Below are 19,506 nucleotides of genomic sequence, written 5' to 3'. Positions count from 1 at the left end.
AATAGGCAGTTAAAAAGCCTGTGGTTAATGGCATGTATTGTGACCTAAAGTGTTACTGGCAAGGTAACATATGTGACCCTGGACCACAAAACCTAATGTGTATTTTTTTTGGAAATTAAGATTTATGCATTATCTGAAAGAAGAATGAATAGACTTTCCATTGATAGATCCTTTATTAAGATAAGACAATATTTGGTCAACTATTTATTTAAAATTTAAATATTTAGAAAGTTGCATTTAAAGTTGTACAAATTTAGTTCTAAGTAATGCACGTTACTAATCAAAAGTTGGATTTGATATTCTTACAGTAGGACATTTCAAAATATATAAAATAAATAAAAGCAAAAGCAATAATTTGACTTATACAACAATTATACTCATGCAACATAAGACATTAAAAAGGGGTTTGTGGTCCAGGGTCACTTATATGGTGACTTCATTTACATTTATTACATTATAATTTGTATTTATTTTTATTTAAGTCATAAATGTCTTGTAATAACCCCCAGTAATGCTTCAGGGTATTTCCATATGAGGGTTAACGTACAAGAAAACTCATAAAAAAATATGTTTTGTTTTATTGGCATCAGTGGTTCCATAAAGAAACGTTACCATCCATTGAGTCTTTCCATTGAACAATATAGAGCTCAATTCTGGTTCCAGAAGTAAATTATTAACTGATTCATCTTTAATCACAGGCCTTTGTGAGCTCTGTGGTGATCAATCAATTGCATATGCTTTTGTTGAACTATTTGTTTGCATTAATTCAACTTTCATATTATTAAATAAAATTTTGATTGGCATCTTAACATATTTTTGATGTCATTTTGACATCGAGGTGCGTGCTGGGTCGTCTAAAACTATAGTCACATAGTAAAAACATCTGTAAAGTAGCAGTTTTCCATATTGTGTGATTTGTGTTTTTATCTTTTATTTTCAAAAGCTTATTTATGGTTTTGAAATGCATTTCGGGCCTCAGCTGGGTCAGTTGGCATTTCAGTGTGTAGTTTGCATGTTCTCCCCGTGTTGGCTTGGGTTTCCTCCAAGTGCCCCGGTTTCCCCCACAGTCATGACATGCGCTATAGGTCAATTGGGTAAGCTAAATTGCCCGAAGTGTATGTTTGTGAATGAGTGTGTATAGATGTTTCCCAGTGATGGGTTGCAGCTGGAAGGGCATCCGGTGCGTAAAAACATATGCTGGAGAAGTTGGGGGTTCATTCCGCTGTGGTGACCCCTGATTAATAAAAATGTATGAATTAATGAACTGCATTATGAGACTTTGATCTTTTTTCAACACCTTTTAACCTTGAAATGTTTAAAAAAAAAAGTGACTTTTATTAACATTTTTAATAGTTTAAAATGATATATTGTCTGGCTTGGTATATGGAAGTACATTTTCTGTTATTTTTTAGACTTCTCTATATTATTTCTTATATATTATCAGTGTTGGGGAAAGTTACCTTAAAAGGTAATGCATTACAATACTGAGCTACTTCCCAAAAAAACAACTAGCTGTGTTACTTTTTATGGTAAGTAATGCGTTACATTACTGTTGAGTTACTTTTGCATTACTTTTTCTGACCTGGCTGAAGCTTGATCTCTTTCACAATTTGCAGTTTTTTTAAAATAGAGGAGCTCTGCAATTAACAACAAACTGTATAACCTTCATTAATCTTTAAAAAAAATAAGATATAATAAATTAATGTAGGATAATGTTTGAGGAACTTCCCTATTCTTGCATTCTCTCATTGCGTGTGGGATTCAACGCGACTATAAATCATTTTAATTCAGCAATTTACTTTTTAAAAGCAAATTAACAAAACTAAAAACTAACTCGCATTACATTTTTTAAAAAGTGACTCAAATGATATTACTTAAGTTTTAAAAGTAATGCGTTTCTTTTACTCGTTACTTAGAAAAGTAATATTATTATTTCGTAACTCTCGTTACTTGTAATGTGTTACCTCCAACACTGTTCATCATATTATTTTAAACTACTCAAATGTCAAGAAAAGTCACTTTGTTAAACTGTAGAGTTGAATTTTCAACATCAGAAGTTGACAGAGCAGAGATGAACATCCCATAATGCAATTCACATTCATAAATAAACGAAAAACACTTGTGAATCAAAAAATACGGAAACTGTTAATAAACAGATATTTTTACAGTGCATGTATAGTCTAAAAATATACTTATAATCAAACTATCAAACTACAGTTTTATAGATAAAAAATATATATCCAGTACAATGGTCATCTGGTTTGTCAATTACAACCTAATTATGCCACCACAAAATACGAGCGGATAATTGACAGACTCTGAGGTAGTGTCTAGTACCTCCAAGATTGATTTATTAGTGTTATGACGGTGGTTTAACCAACCTGATTTAGGCCTTGCTTCCGTTGCAGCCATTACGGCTAATAGCACACTGACATACACCAACACACGTGTCATGTTTCGTCGACAAAGGCCCAATCTCACCACAAAAACCCCAGTTGCTGTAGGTGGAGAGGAGAAAGAAACAGAAAAATTGCAGGTCAGGCGAAATGTGTGCTTTAAAATGGGAGCCATACATTCCAGTCTGAGCTCGCAATAAAACGGCGACACCAAACAGATGGTCCACAGCAGCCCTTTTTAAACAGGCCGTTAACATGGAAGAGTTAATAGACTTTTTTGGGGCCGATCGCAGCACCACAGGCTCTGAGTTCAAAAGCTGTGTGAAGTAATTGCTGGAAAATAACAGCGTCTGGGACGTTGGCGTTGTAAACGGCATGCTGTCAGTCACTTTGGCTTTCACAAAGAGTTCTGCCTCTCCAAAAAGACTGATAAGAGGTTATCATTATCAGAATGGTCGGAGTGTGTCATGGTTTGGCTTGAGTTTTACTGTCTTTGAACCCAACAGCAGATAAATGGCCAGAAAGATTAGCACTGTACTGCAGTCCTATTTGTGGTTTAATTAAAAACAGAATTGCAGCTACAGTGCTCAGCATATATGAGTACACCCCCCACAAATCTATCTTTTAAATTCATGTTTTTAATAGGAAGCTATACACTATTATATTTGTGTATATACATTCGATTAGTCAGTACTAAAGCCAAATCTGGAGCTTCTCTAACAAAATAACTTATGATAATGGTCTAAAAAATAGTACACCCAAAATTATCTTATTTAAAAATAATAAACACAAATTTAAAAAGAGGAAAAATCAAAAGAAGCAAAAAATCTAAAAATATTTGGTTGAAATGTTGTAGTTTGTATTTTTTTGTTGCAATATTTGGCTTGAATTTAATAGTATTATCTTTTAATTTCCAAATATGTTTGGTGACTAAAATATTATTTTAATAAATTTATCTGTTTAATAAATCTATATGAATGCACCAAACTACATTGCCTATATTCACTGAGAAATGACTAAAAATATTCATTTTCAAAATGGGGTGTACTCAATTATGCTGAGCACTCTATATACTGTACATAGGTGATATTTTTTAAGAATAAATCATAAAAACAAAATCAGCCATCATTTGGTCATCCTTATGTAACTCTACAACACTAAAGTTTGTACAACAGTTACATCTGCAATTTCTGAGGTGATATGAAAGCTTTATGTGAGAAACAGAGTAGAAGTTAAGACATTATTTACTAATACTAATTATGATTGTTCTCAAATCTCATTGTAAGATTATGCACTAAATAAATGAAATTAATATAAAAAAATAAAAAAGTTATTAACAACAGTTACTACACTGCTTTTCTTACTTTGAGTTTTTGTCTTGTTTCTAGATCAAATATCTAAAAAATTTCCAGAAAAACATATTATCTTGTTTAAAAAAATGCAAAACTAAGTCAGTTTTTCCTTAAAACAAGCCATATAATCTGCCAATGGGGTAAACAAAATAATATTATGTCAAAGGGAAAAACAAAATTTTTTTACTTACCCCACTGGCAGATTATTTTGCATGTTTTAATGAAAAACCCACTTAATTTTGACCTAAAATTTCTGAAAACAAGACAAATTTTTTGTTTGTCTATGAAATGCTTCTTCATTTAAAATTTGTTACATATTTGGACTAGAAATGAGACAAAATTCTAAGTAATAAAAGTATTTTTGCAGTGTAATGCCTTCAACTTAAAACAATTCAACAATTCAATCACTCATCAGGAGACACACACATGAACATGCCAAAAAAAATTTGAAAGATTTTGCATAAACTGTCGCTGGCCACTTTATTAAGTTCACCTGCCCAACTCGTTAAAGCAAATTTCTAATCAGCCAATCACATGGTAGAAACTTAATGCATTTAGGCATGTAGACATGGTCAAGACATTCTGCTGCAGTTCCAACCGAGCATCAGAATGGGGAGAAAAGTGATTTAAGTGACTTTGAATATGGCATGGTTGTTGGTGCCAGACGGACTGGTCTGAGTATTTCAGAAACTGCTGATCTACTGGGATTTTCACGCACATCTCCAGGGTTTACAGAGAATGGTCAGAAAAAGAGAAAATATCCAGTGAGCGGCAGTTCTGTGACTGCAAATGCCTTGTTGATGATATCAGAAAAGAATGACCGGACTGGTTCCAGCTGATAGAAAAGCAACAGAAACTCAAATAAGCACTTGTTACAACAGAGGTCTGCAGAAGAGCATCTCTGAACACAAAACACGTCCAACGTTGAGGTGGATGGGCTACAGCAGCAGAAGAACACACAGAGTGCCACTCCTGACAGCTAAGAACAGAAAACTGAGGCTACAATTCACACAGGCTCACTAAAATTGGACAGTAGAGGATTGAAAAAATGTTGCCTGGTCTGATGAGTCTCGTATTTGCTCTAACATTCGGATGGTAGGGTTAGAATTTGGCATCAACAACATGAAAGCATGGATGCATCCTGCCTTGTATTAATGGTTCAGGCTGGTGGTGGTGGTGTAATGTTGTGGGGGATATTTTCTTGGCACACTTTGGGCCAATTAGTACCAATTGAGCATAATCTCTGACCAATTGAGCCAAATACTCAATTACTCAAATATTTCCAGTACCTTGTTGAATCTATGCCACAACGGATTAAGGCAGTTCTGAAGGCAAAAAGGGGGTCCAACCCAGTAATAGTAAGGTGTACCTAATAAAGTGGCCAGTGAGTGTACATCCCAATACAGTACCACTTTTTTAGTAACAAATTCTATCACACAGTAGCTGGATTTCTATCACACTGTGTTAATGCACATTTGAAGCATCACATTAGAAACAAGTAATGAGAAAATTTTGAATAAAAATCCCTTAATTCACAAAGTTTTTATGCTCGGTTGAATTGGTTTAGATCTGAAAGTGAAGTTGAAATGGTGTGAAGAAGGATTCATAAAAATAATGGGAGGAGAAAATACATTTGCCGAATAAAAGACTCCATTATGCCTGCTTTATTTATTGTTGGTTGCTAGGTTACCAATACTACAGTGAGCTGCTCTAACAACCTGATGGGAAATGTGTTATTTATTTATTTTTATGTGAACTTTGAAAAGATTTTGGCGGCAGAGTGGCTCAGTGGTTAGCACTGTCGCCTCACAACAAGAAGGTCACTGGTTCGATTCCCAGGTGGGGCTCAGTTTGCATGTTCTACCTGTGTTAGCGTGGGTTTCCTCCAGGTGCTCCTGTTTCCCCCACAGTCAAAAGACCAGCACTAAAAGTGAAACAAAAATTGTCCATAGTGTATGAGGAAATGTGTGAATGTGAGTGTGAATAGATTCCCAGTACTTGGTTGCGGCTGGAAGGGCATCCGCTGCATAAAACATATGCCGGAATAGTTGGTGGTTCATTCCCCTGTGGCAAGCACTGATAAATAAGGGACTAAGCTGAAGGAACATGAATGAATGAATGAATGAATGAAAAGATTTGTCTCACTTTAAGATGTCAAAGTTAGAGACCTATCTAGTAAACTCTATAATCAGTGTCCACGTAAACCTTGATAAACAGACTGCACATAACCGTCAGCTTCAGTGACTCACAGGTAAACAGCAGACTTCAGTCCCCTGTGTGTTAATACAATTGAGCCTTCTGTGCTATATGTGTACATTAGGCTTTAAGTGTGTAAGCTGTGGCGGCCCTTAACTGGACACACACATCATACAGGCAGAGAGCCAATAAGTTCAGAAGATTAAAGTGGGCATTTAACGCTCACAGAGAATTTAGCACCGGCTTTTGAATGGCGGCCAACGGCATCTTTACAGTGCATTATAGACCAACCCTTCTAGACATATAAAGAGCTGCTGTTCCAGTCCATTTGCATTCATGTGATAGTTTTGGAGATTATTTCCATTAAACTGGCTTCGAAGAACCACACAGTTCCTTAGTAAAGAGGTTTGCTAATTTAATAAACAGGTATCCTCCTAATACCTCCTCAGGTTATTATAGTTATGCACTTTTTATTTGAAGACTGTGTTCATTTCATTTCATGAATGATTTTTCTGAATTAGCCAACCAAGGTTCATTCTGAAAATGTACTGCTATATACATTTCTGAGGAGTGCCAAGTGATTCCCAGGAGCTACATTTTTTGCAGTTTTTGTTTCATGACTACACCTGAGGTCGCTGTGTACACTTTTTGAGATTTCAAATTTCTCTCACTAGTCCTGTTCTGGCATAAAGCCACCAGAGGCCGCTGTCGACAAACTAAACCCAACCAATAGTGTTTTCAAATGCACCAATTGACCCGCCCATCCACTTCCCTAAACCCAACAGACAGTTTTAAAAAGCAATCCAGAAAAAGAAAAGCCCTCACAGCTGCTTGATTTTTATCACGTTTTCAGATTTCAGACGTTTAATTTTAATTTTTGGCTTCTGTCTTGCTTGCTTTCTGGAACTATTCATCACTGCACTCGAACTCCGTCGTCATGGTCAACTCCTCTCTGCGTGTCAAATTTGCCGATGTACATGGCGAACTAACAAGACAAACTAGTAACACTCCGTAAGCCGTTCATACGAAAGTAGTGGTCTGCTAGTAAGCGTGAAAATTAGCCACGTCGTACCACCCCGTAGAGTTCATTTTAAAAAACGAAATGCAGCCATATGTACTTCTGGCTACATAATTAGCAATCTCAGGAAATGTATAAAGGGTTACATTTTCAGAATGGCTCCATGTTGGGTTTAGCACAGTTACAGAAAACATTTGACCAAGTGCCGACCAGAACAAAGTTTAGTAGTGTTTGCACAGCTTATGTTAACTTTTGTGCAAAACCTTTAATTAGTAATAAAAAAATAATAATGATTTGAACAAGACACTTAACTGAAAATGCAACTGAAGATGCAACTTAAATTAACAAAAGATAACATAATGTACCATCAATTATGTATTAAATAATATAATCATGCATGGTTTCTACTACATTCATTCTTCCATGGTGGGGTGCCATACCAAAATTCATCCCACCAAGGCTACATTACAGCTTCTCATTCAAAACATTTAGTCATTATTTTTTTTAATAGTGGGTTATAATCACATCAAAATGTATTAAAAGGTAAGTGAATTATAACAGCGATAACTTTTCTGTAATCATAGAAGGGCTGTGCATTATTTGTTTAACTCTTTAAGGTGACATGCTGACTAACTGACTGACTGACTGGGTGTGAGGCCAGCAAACACGACATAGCTTTCAGTTATGATGAACAGTTTCCATAATTATACTTATAGATAAAGGTCTATGGCTCTACAATGACTTTATCTTGCTGGAGTTTATTGCCATTTCACTTTACTTCAGGAAACACTAATGCCGCTCTGTAGGTTTATTGGAGACCTTCAGCAGCGTTTATTTGAGAGCGCACAAAAAAATGCACTTGAGCAGCGTATACTTGAGGGGGTGTACCCAGTAGTTTTGTGCACGAGCAGAGGAAATCGGCATGCAAGATCTCGACTTGTTATACTGCGCTCATGACATTTCGTCACCTTGGCATTATAAGGTTCTGTCTGTGTTCTGAATGATTTTGAGATATTGAGCTTTAAGTTTTTTGCCGTCCATAGTGTAACAATTGTTTTTGAAATAAAACGTCTTAAAATGTAAACAACTAAAAACAAAACAAAAAATCACATAATGTAAATAAGTTGTCATTTATGTCAATTAAATGTCAGATAGAACCTTAAATTCTAATAATGCTAAGGTGACGATTTGTCATTGAAATAACGCGATAGGTAGTTGGTACATCTGTGTAAAAGGCCTGCTGCCACAGCTGGAAATAATCCTAGAGGAAACACTGATTATGTAATATATATGTGTATATATTACAAAGAATTGTGTGTATGTAGATAAAAAGATAATGAATGTACTTAAACATGAAGCTGAAGAATGTTTCGGGTTTATTATTGGACAAATTCTGTCTCACAAATTTCAAAACAAACAATTAACTTTTCATATTCTCTCTATCTTGTACACATCATGCTTATTAAAAGACTACAAATATTTTACTGCAGTCATTTTTTGCAAATAATTCGTTCATAATGACTAGATTGCTTGCATAGGGTAATTCTGCCTTTTTTATACAGACTAATGTATTCTGCTCCATAACGATTTAAATAATATATTTTAGCTAATAATCTAAATATTAACTCGTATAAGTCTTACAGACTTGTATTAAAATAACTATCATCATTAATCCTGACACCCCTATAAAGGTTTCTTAACAAATTAAGTTAAAGAAATATTTTATTAAATATAAAAATATATGATTGTAAAATATTTTTTCCTGTCAAGCCATTCATGCAGAAATTTTAAAAGTAACATTGATGTATACAATTGCTCTTTCTAGGACATTTTTAGTAAGTAAAGCTCATTTATTTTGGTTCTTTTGTTCATTTTTTTGTATTAAAGTGATTTTTTTTAATGCTTTCATTATCCAAAATAATTTTAATCATTGTTTAAGGCTTAATCAAAATACTTTGTTTTGGGATTTACATTAATATATATTGTTATATATATTATTAATATATATATATATATATATATATATATATATATATATATATATATATATATATATATATATATATATATATATATATATATATATATATATATATATATATATATAATTATTTATATATATATATATATAAACTCCTTTTTAGCATATTCAAAGAAGAACTGGAACAGTATTGACATACAGTACTATTCAACATCTAGTAGCCTAAAGACTGATGTTTCAACTCCTAGAATTTGTGCATATTGTTTTGTGTTTAATAAGCCTCGTTTTCCCTTTATTTTTTATGTGTTTGTTATATAGGCTGATTAAATGTTATTAATTAATCAATGGGCTATAGTTTGTAGAGACTGTATTCTGTTTTATTAGTACTTTAAATCTTTTTTTTTTATTTCAATAAATAAATAAACGATCACGACATGTGATCGGTCATCATGACTGCCACAACTTTGAGCACGGAAGTGTCTAGGTGGACGGCTCCGTTTTCAACTTTTCTGGAGAAAGTCTTAATTTTTTTATTTCGGCTAGGATAAAAGCAGTTTTTAATTTTTTAAACATCATTTTTGGGACAAAATTATTAGCCACTTTAAGCTAATTAGCCTTTAAAATGTCACTTTAAGCTGTATAGAAGTGTCTTTAAAAATATCTAGTAAAATATTATTTACTGTCATCATAGATTAAAGATAAAATAAATTTCATATTAGAAATGAGTTATTAAAACTTCATTCATTCATTCATTCATTTTCTTGTCGGCTTAGTCCCTTTATTAATGCAGGGTCGCCACAGCAGAATGAACCGCCAACGTATCCAGCAAGTTTTTACACAGTGGATGCCCTTCCAGCCGCAACCCATATCTGGGAAACATCCACACACACACTATGGACAATTTAGCCAACCCAATTCACCTGTATCGCATGTCTTTGGACTGTGGGGGAAACCGGAGCCCCGGAGGAAACCCACGCAAAGGCAAGGAAAACATGCAAACTCCACACAGAAACGGCAACTGAGATGCGACAGCACAACCTACTGCACGACTGCCTCACCACTTCAGCTGTATATTTAATGTTATTTAAAGTTAATCAATAGTTTTAGTCTTAGTTTTTAGCTAAGCCCTGGCAGGTAACCCCATATTTCAACCCCATATGCATCTGGAAACATATTGCAAACTCCATCTGATAACAAGCTGTGCAAAATCACTTAAGCTCTTCAGCGATTCCTGTTTGCTGTTACAGTAACTTAAAAGCCAGATAGGGTGTCTGTTATTTCTCTCCCCACAAAAGATCTACATCTGTGTTAAATGTCACCATGATTCGCTTCTGTTGATCTTTATGTCTCAGTCTGTGTTCACTTGTATCAGAACGGTTTGCCACGTGGAGAGAGGCGTGGGAATTCAGCACCTGTGTACAGGTCACTATCTCTGAAAACAAACACACATATAGGTTTACTAATACTCATGCGAGGCTGATAACACATTTACTGGAAATGGGAATGAAGTGGTCTTTTTACAACAGAACTCTGATAGGTAGGCACTCCTCACGTTACGAGAAAAGAGATTAAAGTAAAACTAGGCAGCATGAAGAACAGTGGAGCGTTTAGCACTGTAAAGAACTTTATGAAGTTTGCAAAGTGGCTGTTGTACACTTGAACACCATGCAGGACCAAAGGAAAGAAGACAGAGATACAGGTCAGTGCTGAGAGTTAGTGGGCATATTTTGAGGTAAATAAAAATAAAATAAATTATAAAATTATTTTACATTATATATATATATATATATATATATATATATATATATATATATATATATATATATATATATGGGTTTTAAATGAGTACAAATAATAAAATAGCCATGTTATTCTATGTTGCATTGACTGTCTATGTATTTTAATGTTATGTATTATAAAATATTATCAATAATTGATCTATGATTATCTATAATATATTATATTTCTTTGTAATGTCATTAGAAATACATATAAAGTTTGTCATTTTTAAAAGAAAAAAATAAATCTAGATTAGGAAATTATCTTAAAGATTTATAATGTGCCAAATTTGGTCACCTGTTAATTTGTTAACTAAAATAAATCTGTAAAATAAAATAAAAAAATACAAAATTAAATAAAATAAAATGTGTTACATAAAATAATAATAATAATGATAATAATAATAATATATTAATAATAATACTAATAATAACATTTTGTGATTATGGCATTATATGGCATTTAAAGCCATAATCACATAGTAAATATATTATTATTATTATATATAATATATGATATTGAATCATATTAATATTTATTATTAAAGAAGCTATTCATCACAGATTTTCTTAGCTTCTGAGTAGGGATGCATTGATTAATCAGTTTCACTATTAACTGCACTTTAATTCGTCACAGTTATTTAATCGTAAGGCTTCTCAACACCGTGTTTACTGCTGCAACTAAATAAAGTTATGCCAAGTGTTCGCTAGTTTAAAGTTTCGAGCTTGTACACCACCGAGACTAATATGAACACACACTGGATTAATTATGTCTGAGGCAGTTAACTAGGGGCCGTTCACATATCACATCTTTTGTGTGCGTAAGTTTGTTATTTCCAATGAAGGTGCATAGCTTAATAATGATATTAATAATTCCTTACATCTATATAGCACTAAAAGCGCTTTACACATAGGGGGGAATCTCCTCATCCACCACCAGTGTGCAGCATCCACCTGGATGACGTGACGGCAGCCATTTTTGCGCCAGACCGCACACCACACACACGCTAATTGTTGGAGAGAAGACAGCGTGGAGAAGCCAATTAAGATATGGGGAGGGTTAGGAGGCCATGATGGACAGAGGCCAGTGGGCAAATTTGGCCAGGATGCCAGGGTAAAACCCCTAGTCTTTTTCGAAGGACATCCTGGGATTTTTAATGACCACTAAGAGTTAGGACCTTGGTTTAACGTCTCATCCGAAAGACGATGCTCATTGAGCAGAATAGAGTCCCCATCACTATACTGGGGCATTAGGACCCACACAGACTGCATGTTGGCGCCCCTGCTGGCCTCACTAAAAAAATTTCCGGCAGCAACCTTGACTTTCCATGTGGCTTCCCATCCAGTTACTGACCGGGTACAGCCCTGCTTAGCTTCAGTGGGTGGCCATGTGGGAGTTGCAGATAGCTAGCAGCCAGCTTAGTAAGCTTAGTTGAAGGAATGCCGCGAGAAAATACAAAACAAAAATACCAGACAATTTTGTAATATAGTTAATCAAAAGTACCTTCAGACAGGTTCAGCAGCCTTTGACTATATTTGTCCTCTTGAAAGCTAAAATTTACATTAGACATCCCATTTTTTTATTTATTCTTATTTTTTTATTTAATGTAATTATTTTCAGTGTAAAAGTATTACCTGTTCAAACAGCAAAAATTTTTAAAAAATGTTTAAAGTCCAAAGAGAAATGGACTATTGTTTGTTTTTTATTATTTTGAGCTGTAATTTATGGTTACTGCGCAGCAATAAATAACACTTTAAAATATAAGGACTTTTCATATGATTTTCTAAACTAGTAGTGTTTTGAAACAAATGAGCAACATAGGTTCATTCTGAAAACTTAGCCCTATATACATTTTTGGAGACCGCGAATGATGCAGCCAGAAGTACTTGGCTGCATTTCGTTTTTAAAAACAAACAACACGGGGTTCCTTTTCACGCTTACCAGCTGACCGCTACCTCCATATAGACGGCTTTCCCGCAGGTACTAGTTTGTCCAGTTAGCTCGCCATGTATCTTGGTGGACTTGAGACGCAGAGAACAGTTGACCATGACAACAGGATTCGAGTCTGGAGTAGAATGGTTCTTACAAAGTGGGTAAGACAAAACCAAAAGTCAAAAAATAAAATAAACATGTAAATAACAGGGTGCGAAAGTAGTAAGATCTGAAAACCTTTTTTTTAAGTTTCAGGCTAGGGATTTTCTTTTTCTAGATTGCTTTTTAAAACTGTCGGTTGGGTTTAGGAAAGGAGGAGGGTGGGTCAGTCGATCGGTCAGTCAGTCATTCAGTTGACAGCGGCCTCTGGTGGATTTACGTGAAAACAGCAGGAGCGAATGGCACTCGCGAGAGAAATTTGAAATCTCCAAAAGTGACACAGCGGCCTCTGGTGGATTAGTGAAAATAAACACTGCAAAAAAATGTACCTCCTGGGCCGCATTTGGCGCTCTCCAGAAATGCATATAGTGGTACATTTTCAGAATGAGCCTGGATTGAATAATCGCGATAACTGTGAAACCATAATTATTCCTTAGACTATAATCGTACAACCAAAATCTATAATTGTTGCATCCTTACTTCTGAGATTTTAAAATGAAAACAAAATCTCCGAAGACTGACAGTGCATAACAGTGAATGTAAAAACACAACAGCAGATACAGTGAGTGCTCATCAACATTATAAATATGAGAATTATTTGCATGTGAGATAAAAAAAGGACAGCACTCAATAAGCAACTTAAACCAACAGCAACCATATCCTCCAGCCACAGCAGCACAGAGCAGTGATAAAGGGTGACAGGCAGTAAAAAAAAAAAGAAGGACAGCACATTTCTTCAGTGTGCTGCTGTATATATATCTTTGCAGGTCCAGTTAAGCCTCCCAGTTCCCAACTTTAGCCCAAAGGGATCTCCATGGGGGCAAAGTCTTGCAGTGTAAATATTTCTCTCAGCCTGACATGAAGCACAGGCAGACCAAAGAAAAGGCCAGTGTGAGGGAGCGAGAGAGAAGACAGGAATATTAGACAAGGAGGAAAATGACAAGCGTGGTTTCTTCAGCACAGGATTGACTGACAGCTTCAGAGCACACTTAGATTAACCAACAGCAGCTTCTTGTTAAGGTGGGATTGAAAGCAGATGTGACGCTTTGCTACTAATCGCGGTTTTGCCCTCCAGCCAACCACTGTGCACCTAAAGCATTAACCCTGGCTGTGTTTCAAAACCTAGAGAGCTCCCTACCTAAACAGCATTGCGGAAATGACGCTTAGACAGGCAGCACACTGGGAACTTTGACACGGCCAGTCTAAACATGCGTAGAAATCTGAAATATGCAAATATATGCAAATTACATGTATAACATACAACTTTATGTTTGGATTATATACAGTTGAAGTCAGATTTATTAGCCCTTCTGAATTATTTGCATCCAATTTCTGTATAACAGAGGTTAACAGGTTTCTACACATTAGTTTTAATAACTCATTTTTAATAACTATTTAATCTTTGCCATGATGTGAGTAAATACTATTTTACAAGGTATTTTTAAGATACTAGTATTCAGCTTGAAGAACATTTTAAAGGCTTAATTACGTTAATTAGGGTAAAGTTAGGTTAATTAGGCAAGTCATTGAGATAGTCATGAAGATAGTTTATTCTGTAGACAATTAAAAACAAACATTGCTTAAGGGGGCTAAAAATAATGAGCTGTAAAGGGTTTTAAAAAATTTTAATTTGCTATTATTCTAGCCGAAATAAAACAAGACTTTCTCCAGAAGAACAAATATTATAGGAAATACTGTGAAAAATTTCTTGCTCTGTTAAACAGTGGCTGTTTCTCAACATGCGTTGCGTTCTTCAGCGATCTTGCGTTCTCGTGTTCTCATGTAAAGTCATCATCAACTGCCAAAGTTCAGTTCCAAAACTCAAGGCCACAAGAACGGAGGACTCGTGAAAGTTCCCGGATGTGTTACTGATATCGAGGACGCATCGATGCAGACTTAAGCAGAAAACTCAATCAAGAAGTCCCAGAAGTCATTGCAGCTGAAAAAAGGAGGTGGGAAGGGCAGGTTTTTATATAGATTTATTATTAAAGTTCAGAGATATAACTTATTTATCTCAGGAGTTTCCCTAAATGAAACGATGAAGGCAAACATTACCATAAAAATCTTTGAACTGGCGTAAACACATTAAGGGTGTTTATTTGCTAAAATTCGTATTAAAGTTATTTTTATTTTTATTGTGGAACATATATTTGTAAAGTTTTTCTGCATAGTATATATTGTCAGAAAGAGAAAAACAATAAATGGTTTTATGAATGATGTAATGTTTAAATAATTTGTTGTTAAAAAAACGGGTGAAGGTCATGTGACCATCAGGAAGAACCAGGGAAGAACGCAGCATCTCATTTCTCAGAGGACATGTTCTCTGTTCTCGCGGTCTTCTTTCAAGGTAACTTCTTCACAAGAACGCAAGTCCGTTCTCTGCATTCTTGGAATTGAGAAACATCCACAATTTGGAAAATAGTTGAAATTGAAAAAAAAATCACAGGAGGGCTGATAATTTTGACTTCAACTCTATATAAAAAGTATATCATATTTGCAACATACATGTCAAAATACTGCAAAAATGGACGCTTTCTTTTTTTCAACCATTGGAATTTCAAATATGTGCAGTCATATACACTCAAAAAATACATTTTTTAACTTGTTCAAACTACTTATTTAAAATGATCTGAAACAACACAATTCTTAAGAGTTCACTGGGACAACTTAATTTTTTATGTTCAATACACATAAATTAGTTAATCGATTTGTGTTGGGACAAAATGAAGGAATTGTGTGGAGCCCTGCATGTTTTACAGTGTATGAACATATTTACGATTATATTTCCATGTATTAGATTTCTATTTGGGCATACATCTATATTTAGTTTAGCTCCTAAAGTAGAGTAGGCTAGTACTGAAATGTTTAATCAAATGTAACAAATATGATACAAAATATAGTAAAAATAAAATAAGAACAGAATCAAATATGCAATATTAAAACATTAAAATGCTCCATTTTTGTCGTATGCTAATGCATACATCATAAGAAAAATGAATCAATAATGCATTTTTAATACAACATTGTTTGTCTGGATTTCCTTTTGTGCATTATTGTCAAATAATAAACAAAAATAAATTAAAATATGTTGTAGAACACTTCATAAAAATATTAAAATGGAAGTTCGATTTGAGAGCATTGCGTTGTAGGAGAACGTTTGCAGAACTATTATACTATAACGAGTGTACACTACTGCATACTAGTGAAATGAATAGATTTATACTAGTATAAACCGTATACTAGTGTTCAATTTTCGCGGGGAAAAAAGAGCGCGATTCGCAAATATAACGAACATACCTTGAGCAGGTTTTGATTTAAGCTTACATATTATTAATCAAATCAATAGCATATACTTTATTTTATTCTATTATTTATTTTTGTGACAAATATCCGCTATTTTCCACGTGTATGCAGGTGTCTCAATCGCATTTTATAACCTAATTAAAATAAAAACATTATATTTCTCCCACTCTCTCTCTCACACACACACACACACTCACACACACACACTATAGTTATACATTACAATGGTATTTTAAAAATAATATTGAGGCATATTGTTTTTAATAGCCTAAGTAAACTGCATTTCCTAAGAGAAAACTACTGTAAAAAATAACATTGTTTAAAATTTTACCTCAGCTAAAAATCCTCAGCTTATTTACCATGTGGTTCACATTATTATTATTTTAACCAGGTCACTCCATGTTGTTAACCACACAGTTTCATTAGCTTTGCTCAATTTCCTAGCTAACAGGCTGAAACCATTAAACCCAGCACATATTTTGTCCTCTTAATATTCCAGGTCTTTCCATCGTGGACTCGACGGACTCTCACCTGTACACACCAGACGCGTGTTTCACTCACCTCAGGTAAAGATACAGGTATATTCGGTCCTCTAGGAGTATCCAAAATACGACAAAAATGACGCAGGAATGCTTCACAGAGCTTAATAAGAGTCAAACAGTCCCTTAAGGTGAGTTGTAACCTCTCCAGTCGATATTTCAGGCATGGAGTGAACAGTCCAGACATTGGCCAGGTATTAAATCTGCAGGGCACGTTTAAAATGTAGGTCCCACCCCCGTCCGAAATGAGAAGAGCAGGCAGGATTTATTTAGGGGGGGCTGCAGGAGAGAGAACATTAACGCTTTCTTTCACTCACACCGAGCCTACAGAAATTCCTTGCGGTTAGTCCACGACTGATGCTCGAGCTCTTAAAGTGACATTATTTTGTCAGCAGTGCAAACAGAACTGACTTTTATCAGTGTTTGTTAATTTAAGAGATGACAGTTTGTCTATCTGCTGTGCGTGTACTATTAATAGTGTCTGCGTTAGGGTAGCTAGTCGCCAAAAATAAAAGTAATAAATGAATGAAAAATTAAAATGCACCTTATAAGATGAGAAAGTGTGTTTAAGATCATGTAGACTAGCTGATTGTGCTTTTAAGTATAATGCAAAAAACGAGTGGGGTAATATTATGATTATACATCATATTATTATTTGTTTGCAGACCTGGAAAAAAATCCTTTACTTGAGATTGAGTTATTTATTTATTTATTTAAATGTTTGTTTGTGTTTGTTTTGTTATTATTTTGTTTATTGCTATTTTATTTGTTACTATTTTGTTTTATCTTTGTTTATTTATGTTAAGTATCATTATTTTGTTTCTTGCCACTTGCTAATATTATTATTTTGTTTTATCTTTATTTATTTATTTATTCATTTCTTTATGTTATGTATTCCTATTTTGTTAATTGCTACTTTATTATTATTTTGATTTATCTTTATTTATGTATTTATTTATTCATTTATTTAATGCATTACTATGTTTATTGCTGCTTTATTTAACATTATTTTAGTTTATCTTTATTTATTTATTTATTTTATGTATTACTATTTTGTTTATTGTTACTTTATAATTTTAATATTTATTTATTTATTTATTTATATGTGTGTTCGTTTTTTGTTTATTATTATTTTGTATATTGCTATTTTATGTATTACTATTTTGCTTTTTATTTATTTATTTTTATTCAGTTTATGTATTACTATTTTGTGTATCGCTACTTTATCATTTTAGTATGTATTTATTTATATGTTTGTTTGTTTGTTCATTTATTTATTTATTTGATTGTTATTATTTTGTTTACTGCAATTTTATTTATTAATATTTTGTTTTATATTTATTTTTTTTATTTATTTATGTAATGTTTCACTATTTTGTTAGTGCTATTTTATTTATTATTATTTGTTTATTTATTTATTTTATGTATTATTATTTTATTTATTGCTACTTTATTTATATTTTTATACTTATTAAATTAATTAATTTATTATTATGTTAAATATTTTCTGTTTACACAATTTTTATTGACAAATTAATCTTAATTAATATGCAAAGTGAAAAATAATAAAAAATATTGTTTTTGAAAAAGCATTTTGTTAAATTTTTTTATTAATAGATTAAATATATGTCATGTCAGCTACAAAATGACTTAGAAAAGTGCCATCATAATGTGCTCAAAGTGGGAAATAACATCAGTGTCTCCTTTGACCTTGTGATTTAGTGGAAATGGCTCTAACAAAAACCCCAGCAGACTGAATGAAACAACCCAAGCTTTGGGATTTATTGAAAGTTTCAATTTAATTTAATTCAACGTCTGTCTGCTGGGAAACTGCACTTTTATGTCCGTGGGGTCCTAATAAGAGGAAATTAAAACTGCCAGAAAATTGCAATGTGCAAATAAAAAATGGTACATCTACACGAAACATAACTGGGGCAAGATATTATTAATTACATGAATTAAACACAAACAAATACATAAATTCAGCATGAGTGATAATAAACAAGTTATAAAATAAGAAATATGACTGTTTAAAAGTGGTCAAAATCAGATTAATAATTATTATCCTGTCATCATTATATACTTTTCAAGTTAAATGTGGTTAATATCAGAATGCTGAGACTATAGCCATAAAGGACATGCAAAAAGGTTGTAAATGTCTGCACTTTTTGAAGTAATATAAATACTTAAACTGTCACACAGAATCTTTTAAAGTATTTAAATATCCCTGAAGACCCACTTTTTTAGACTTGCCTATTTGTGAGGTGTGTATTTTGTACTTTTGTCTGTTTTTTATATTTACAATGTTTCTGACTTGTTTTATATTTATATAACCTCTGGATACCTCTGTTTTTCTGCTATCCTTGTATTTTTTAAATGTAAACTGCATTGAGAATAAAGTTATAAATCAGCTCAATATTATTATTATTATTATTATTATAGTTAAGACCAGAAATGCATTGATTTGAAAGGGCAACTTGCTTAATTTTGGAAAGGATTGCTTTTGATTTACCACCTTTTTGTTTACAATTTAATAAGATGAAAATAAATGTTTTTGTGCATCATAGGGAGGATCAATCATTCTCCTCCTTGCTGAAAGTGACCAGAGACTCAGTGAGGCAATACCTTCAGTTCAGACCTGACCAATCTGTGACCATTTTACATGCCAAAGTTGCCCAGAAGTCCTACGGCAATGAGAAGAGGTAATCAGTTCTGTACGTTTACATTTTCAAAAGTAAGTTATGCATATACGGTACAAATATAAATATAAAACCAACTTCAGGTTACTTCAAAGTTTCGAACAATGCTCATTTCTAACAAGCTGGATTAGGGTTTATTAGGTAGACTAGCT

The 19,506-nt window shown here is 33.5% G+C and overlaps 2 protein-coding genes across 13 annotated transcripts in view; one reads left to right on the top strand and one right to left on the bottom strand.

Moving 5' to 3' along the window:
* Positions 1-16,827, bottom strand: part of matn4 (matrilin 4) — a 50,044-nt gene extending 33,217 nt beyond the window's left edge. For 11 of the 12 annotated variants that reach the window (XM_073952918.1, XM_073952921.1, XM_073952922.1 and 8 more), the window contains exons 1-2: positions 16,678-16,827; positions 2,382-2,498 (exon numbers count right to left, since the gene is read on the bottom strand). In XM_073952918.1, coding sequence (XP_073809019.1) covers positions 2,382-2,454 — 73 coding nt within the window. In that variant the 5' untranslated portion in view covers positions 2,455-2,498; positions 16,678-16,827. 12 annotated transcript variants of the gene reach the window in all.
* A 2,278-nt stretch (positions 16,828-19,105) lies between these two features.
* Positions 19,106-19,506, top strand: part of rbpjl (recombination signal binding protein for immunoglobulin kappa J region-like) — a 31,375-nt gene continuing 30,974 nt past the window's right edge. The window contains exon 1 of the mRNA XM_021477361.3: positions 19,106-19,357. Within this exon, the coding sequence (XP_021333036.2) occupies positions 19,194-19,357 (164 nt within the window). The 5' untranslated portion in view covers positions 19,106-19,193. The remainder of the gene's footprint in view (positions 19,358-19,506) is intronic.

The sequence above is a fragment of the Danio rerio genome, chromosome 6 (genome assembly GCF_049306965.1).
Source record: "Danio rerio strain Tuebingen ecotype United States chromosome 6, GRCz12tu, whole genome shotgun sequence".
Lineage (NCBI taxonomy): Eukaryota > Metazoa > Chordata > Actinopteri > Cypriniformes > Danionidae > Danio > Danio rerio.
This window is presented reverse-complemented; position numbering and strand designations above follow the sequence as displayed.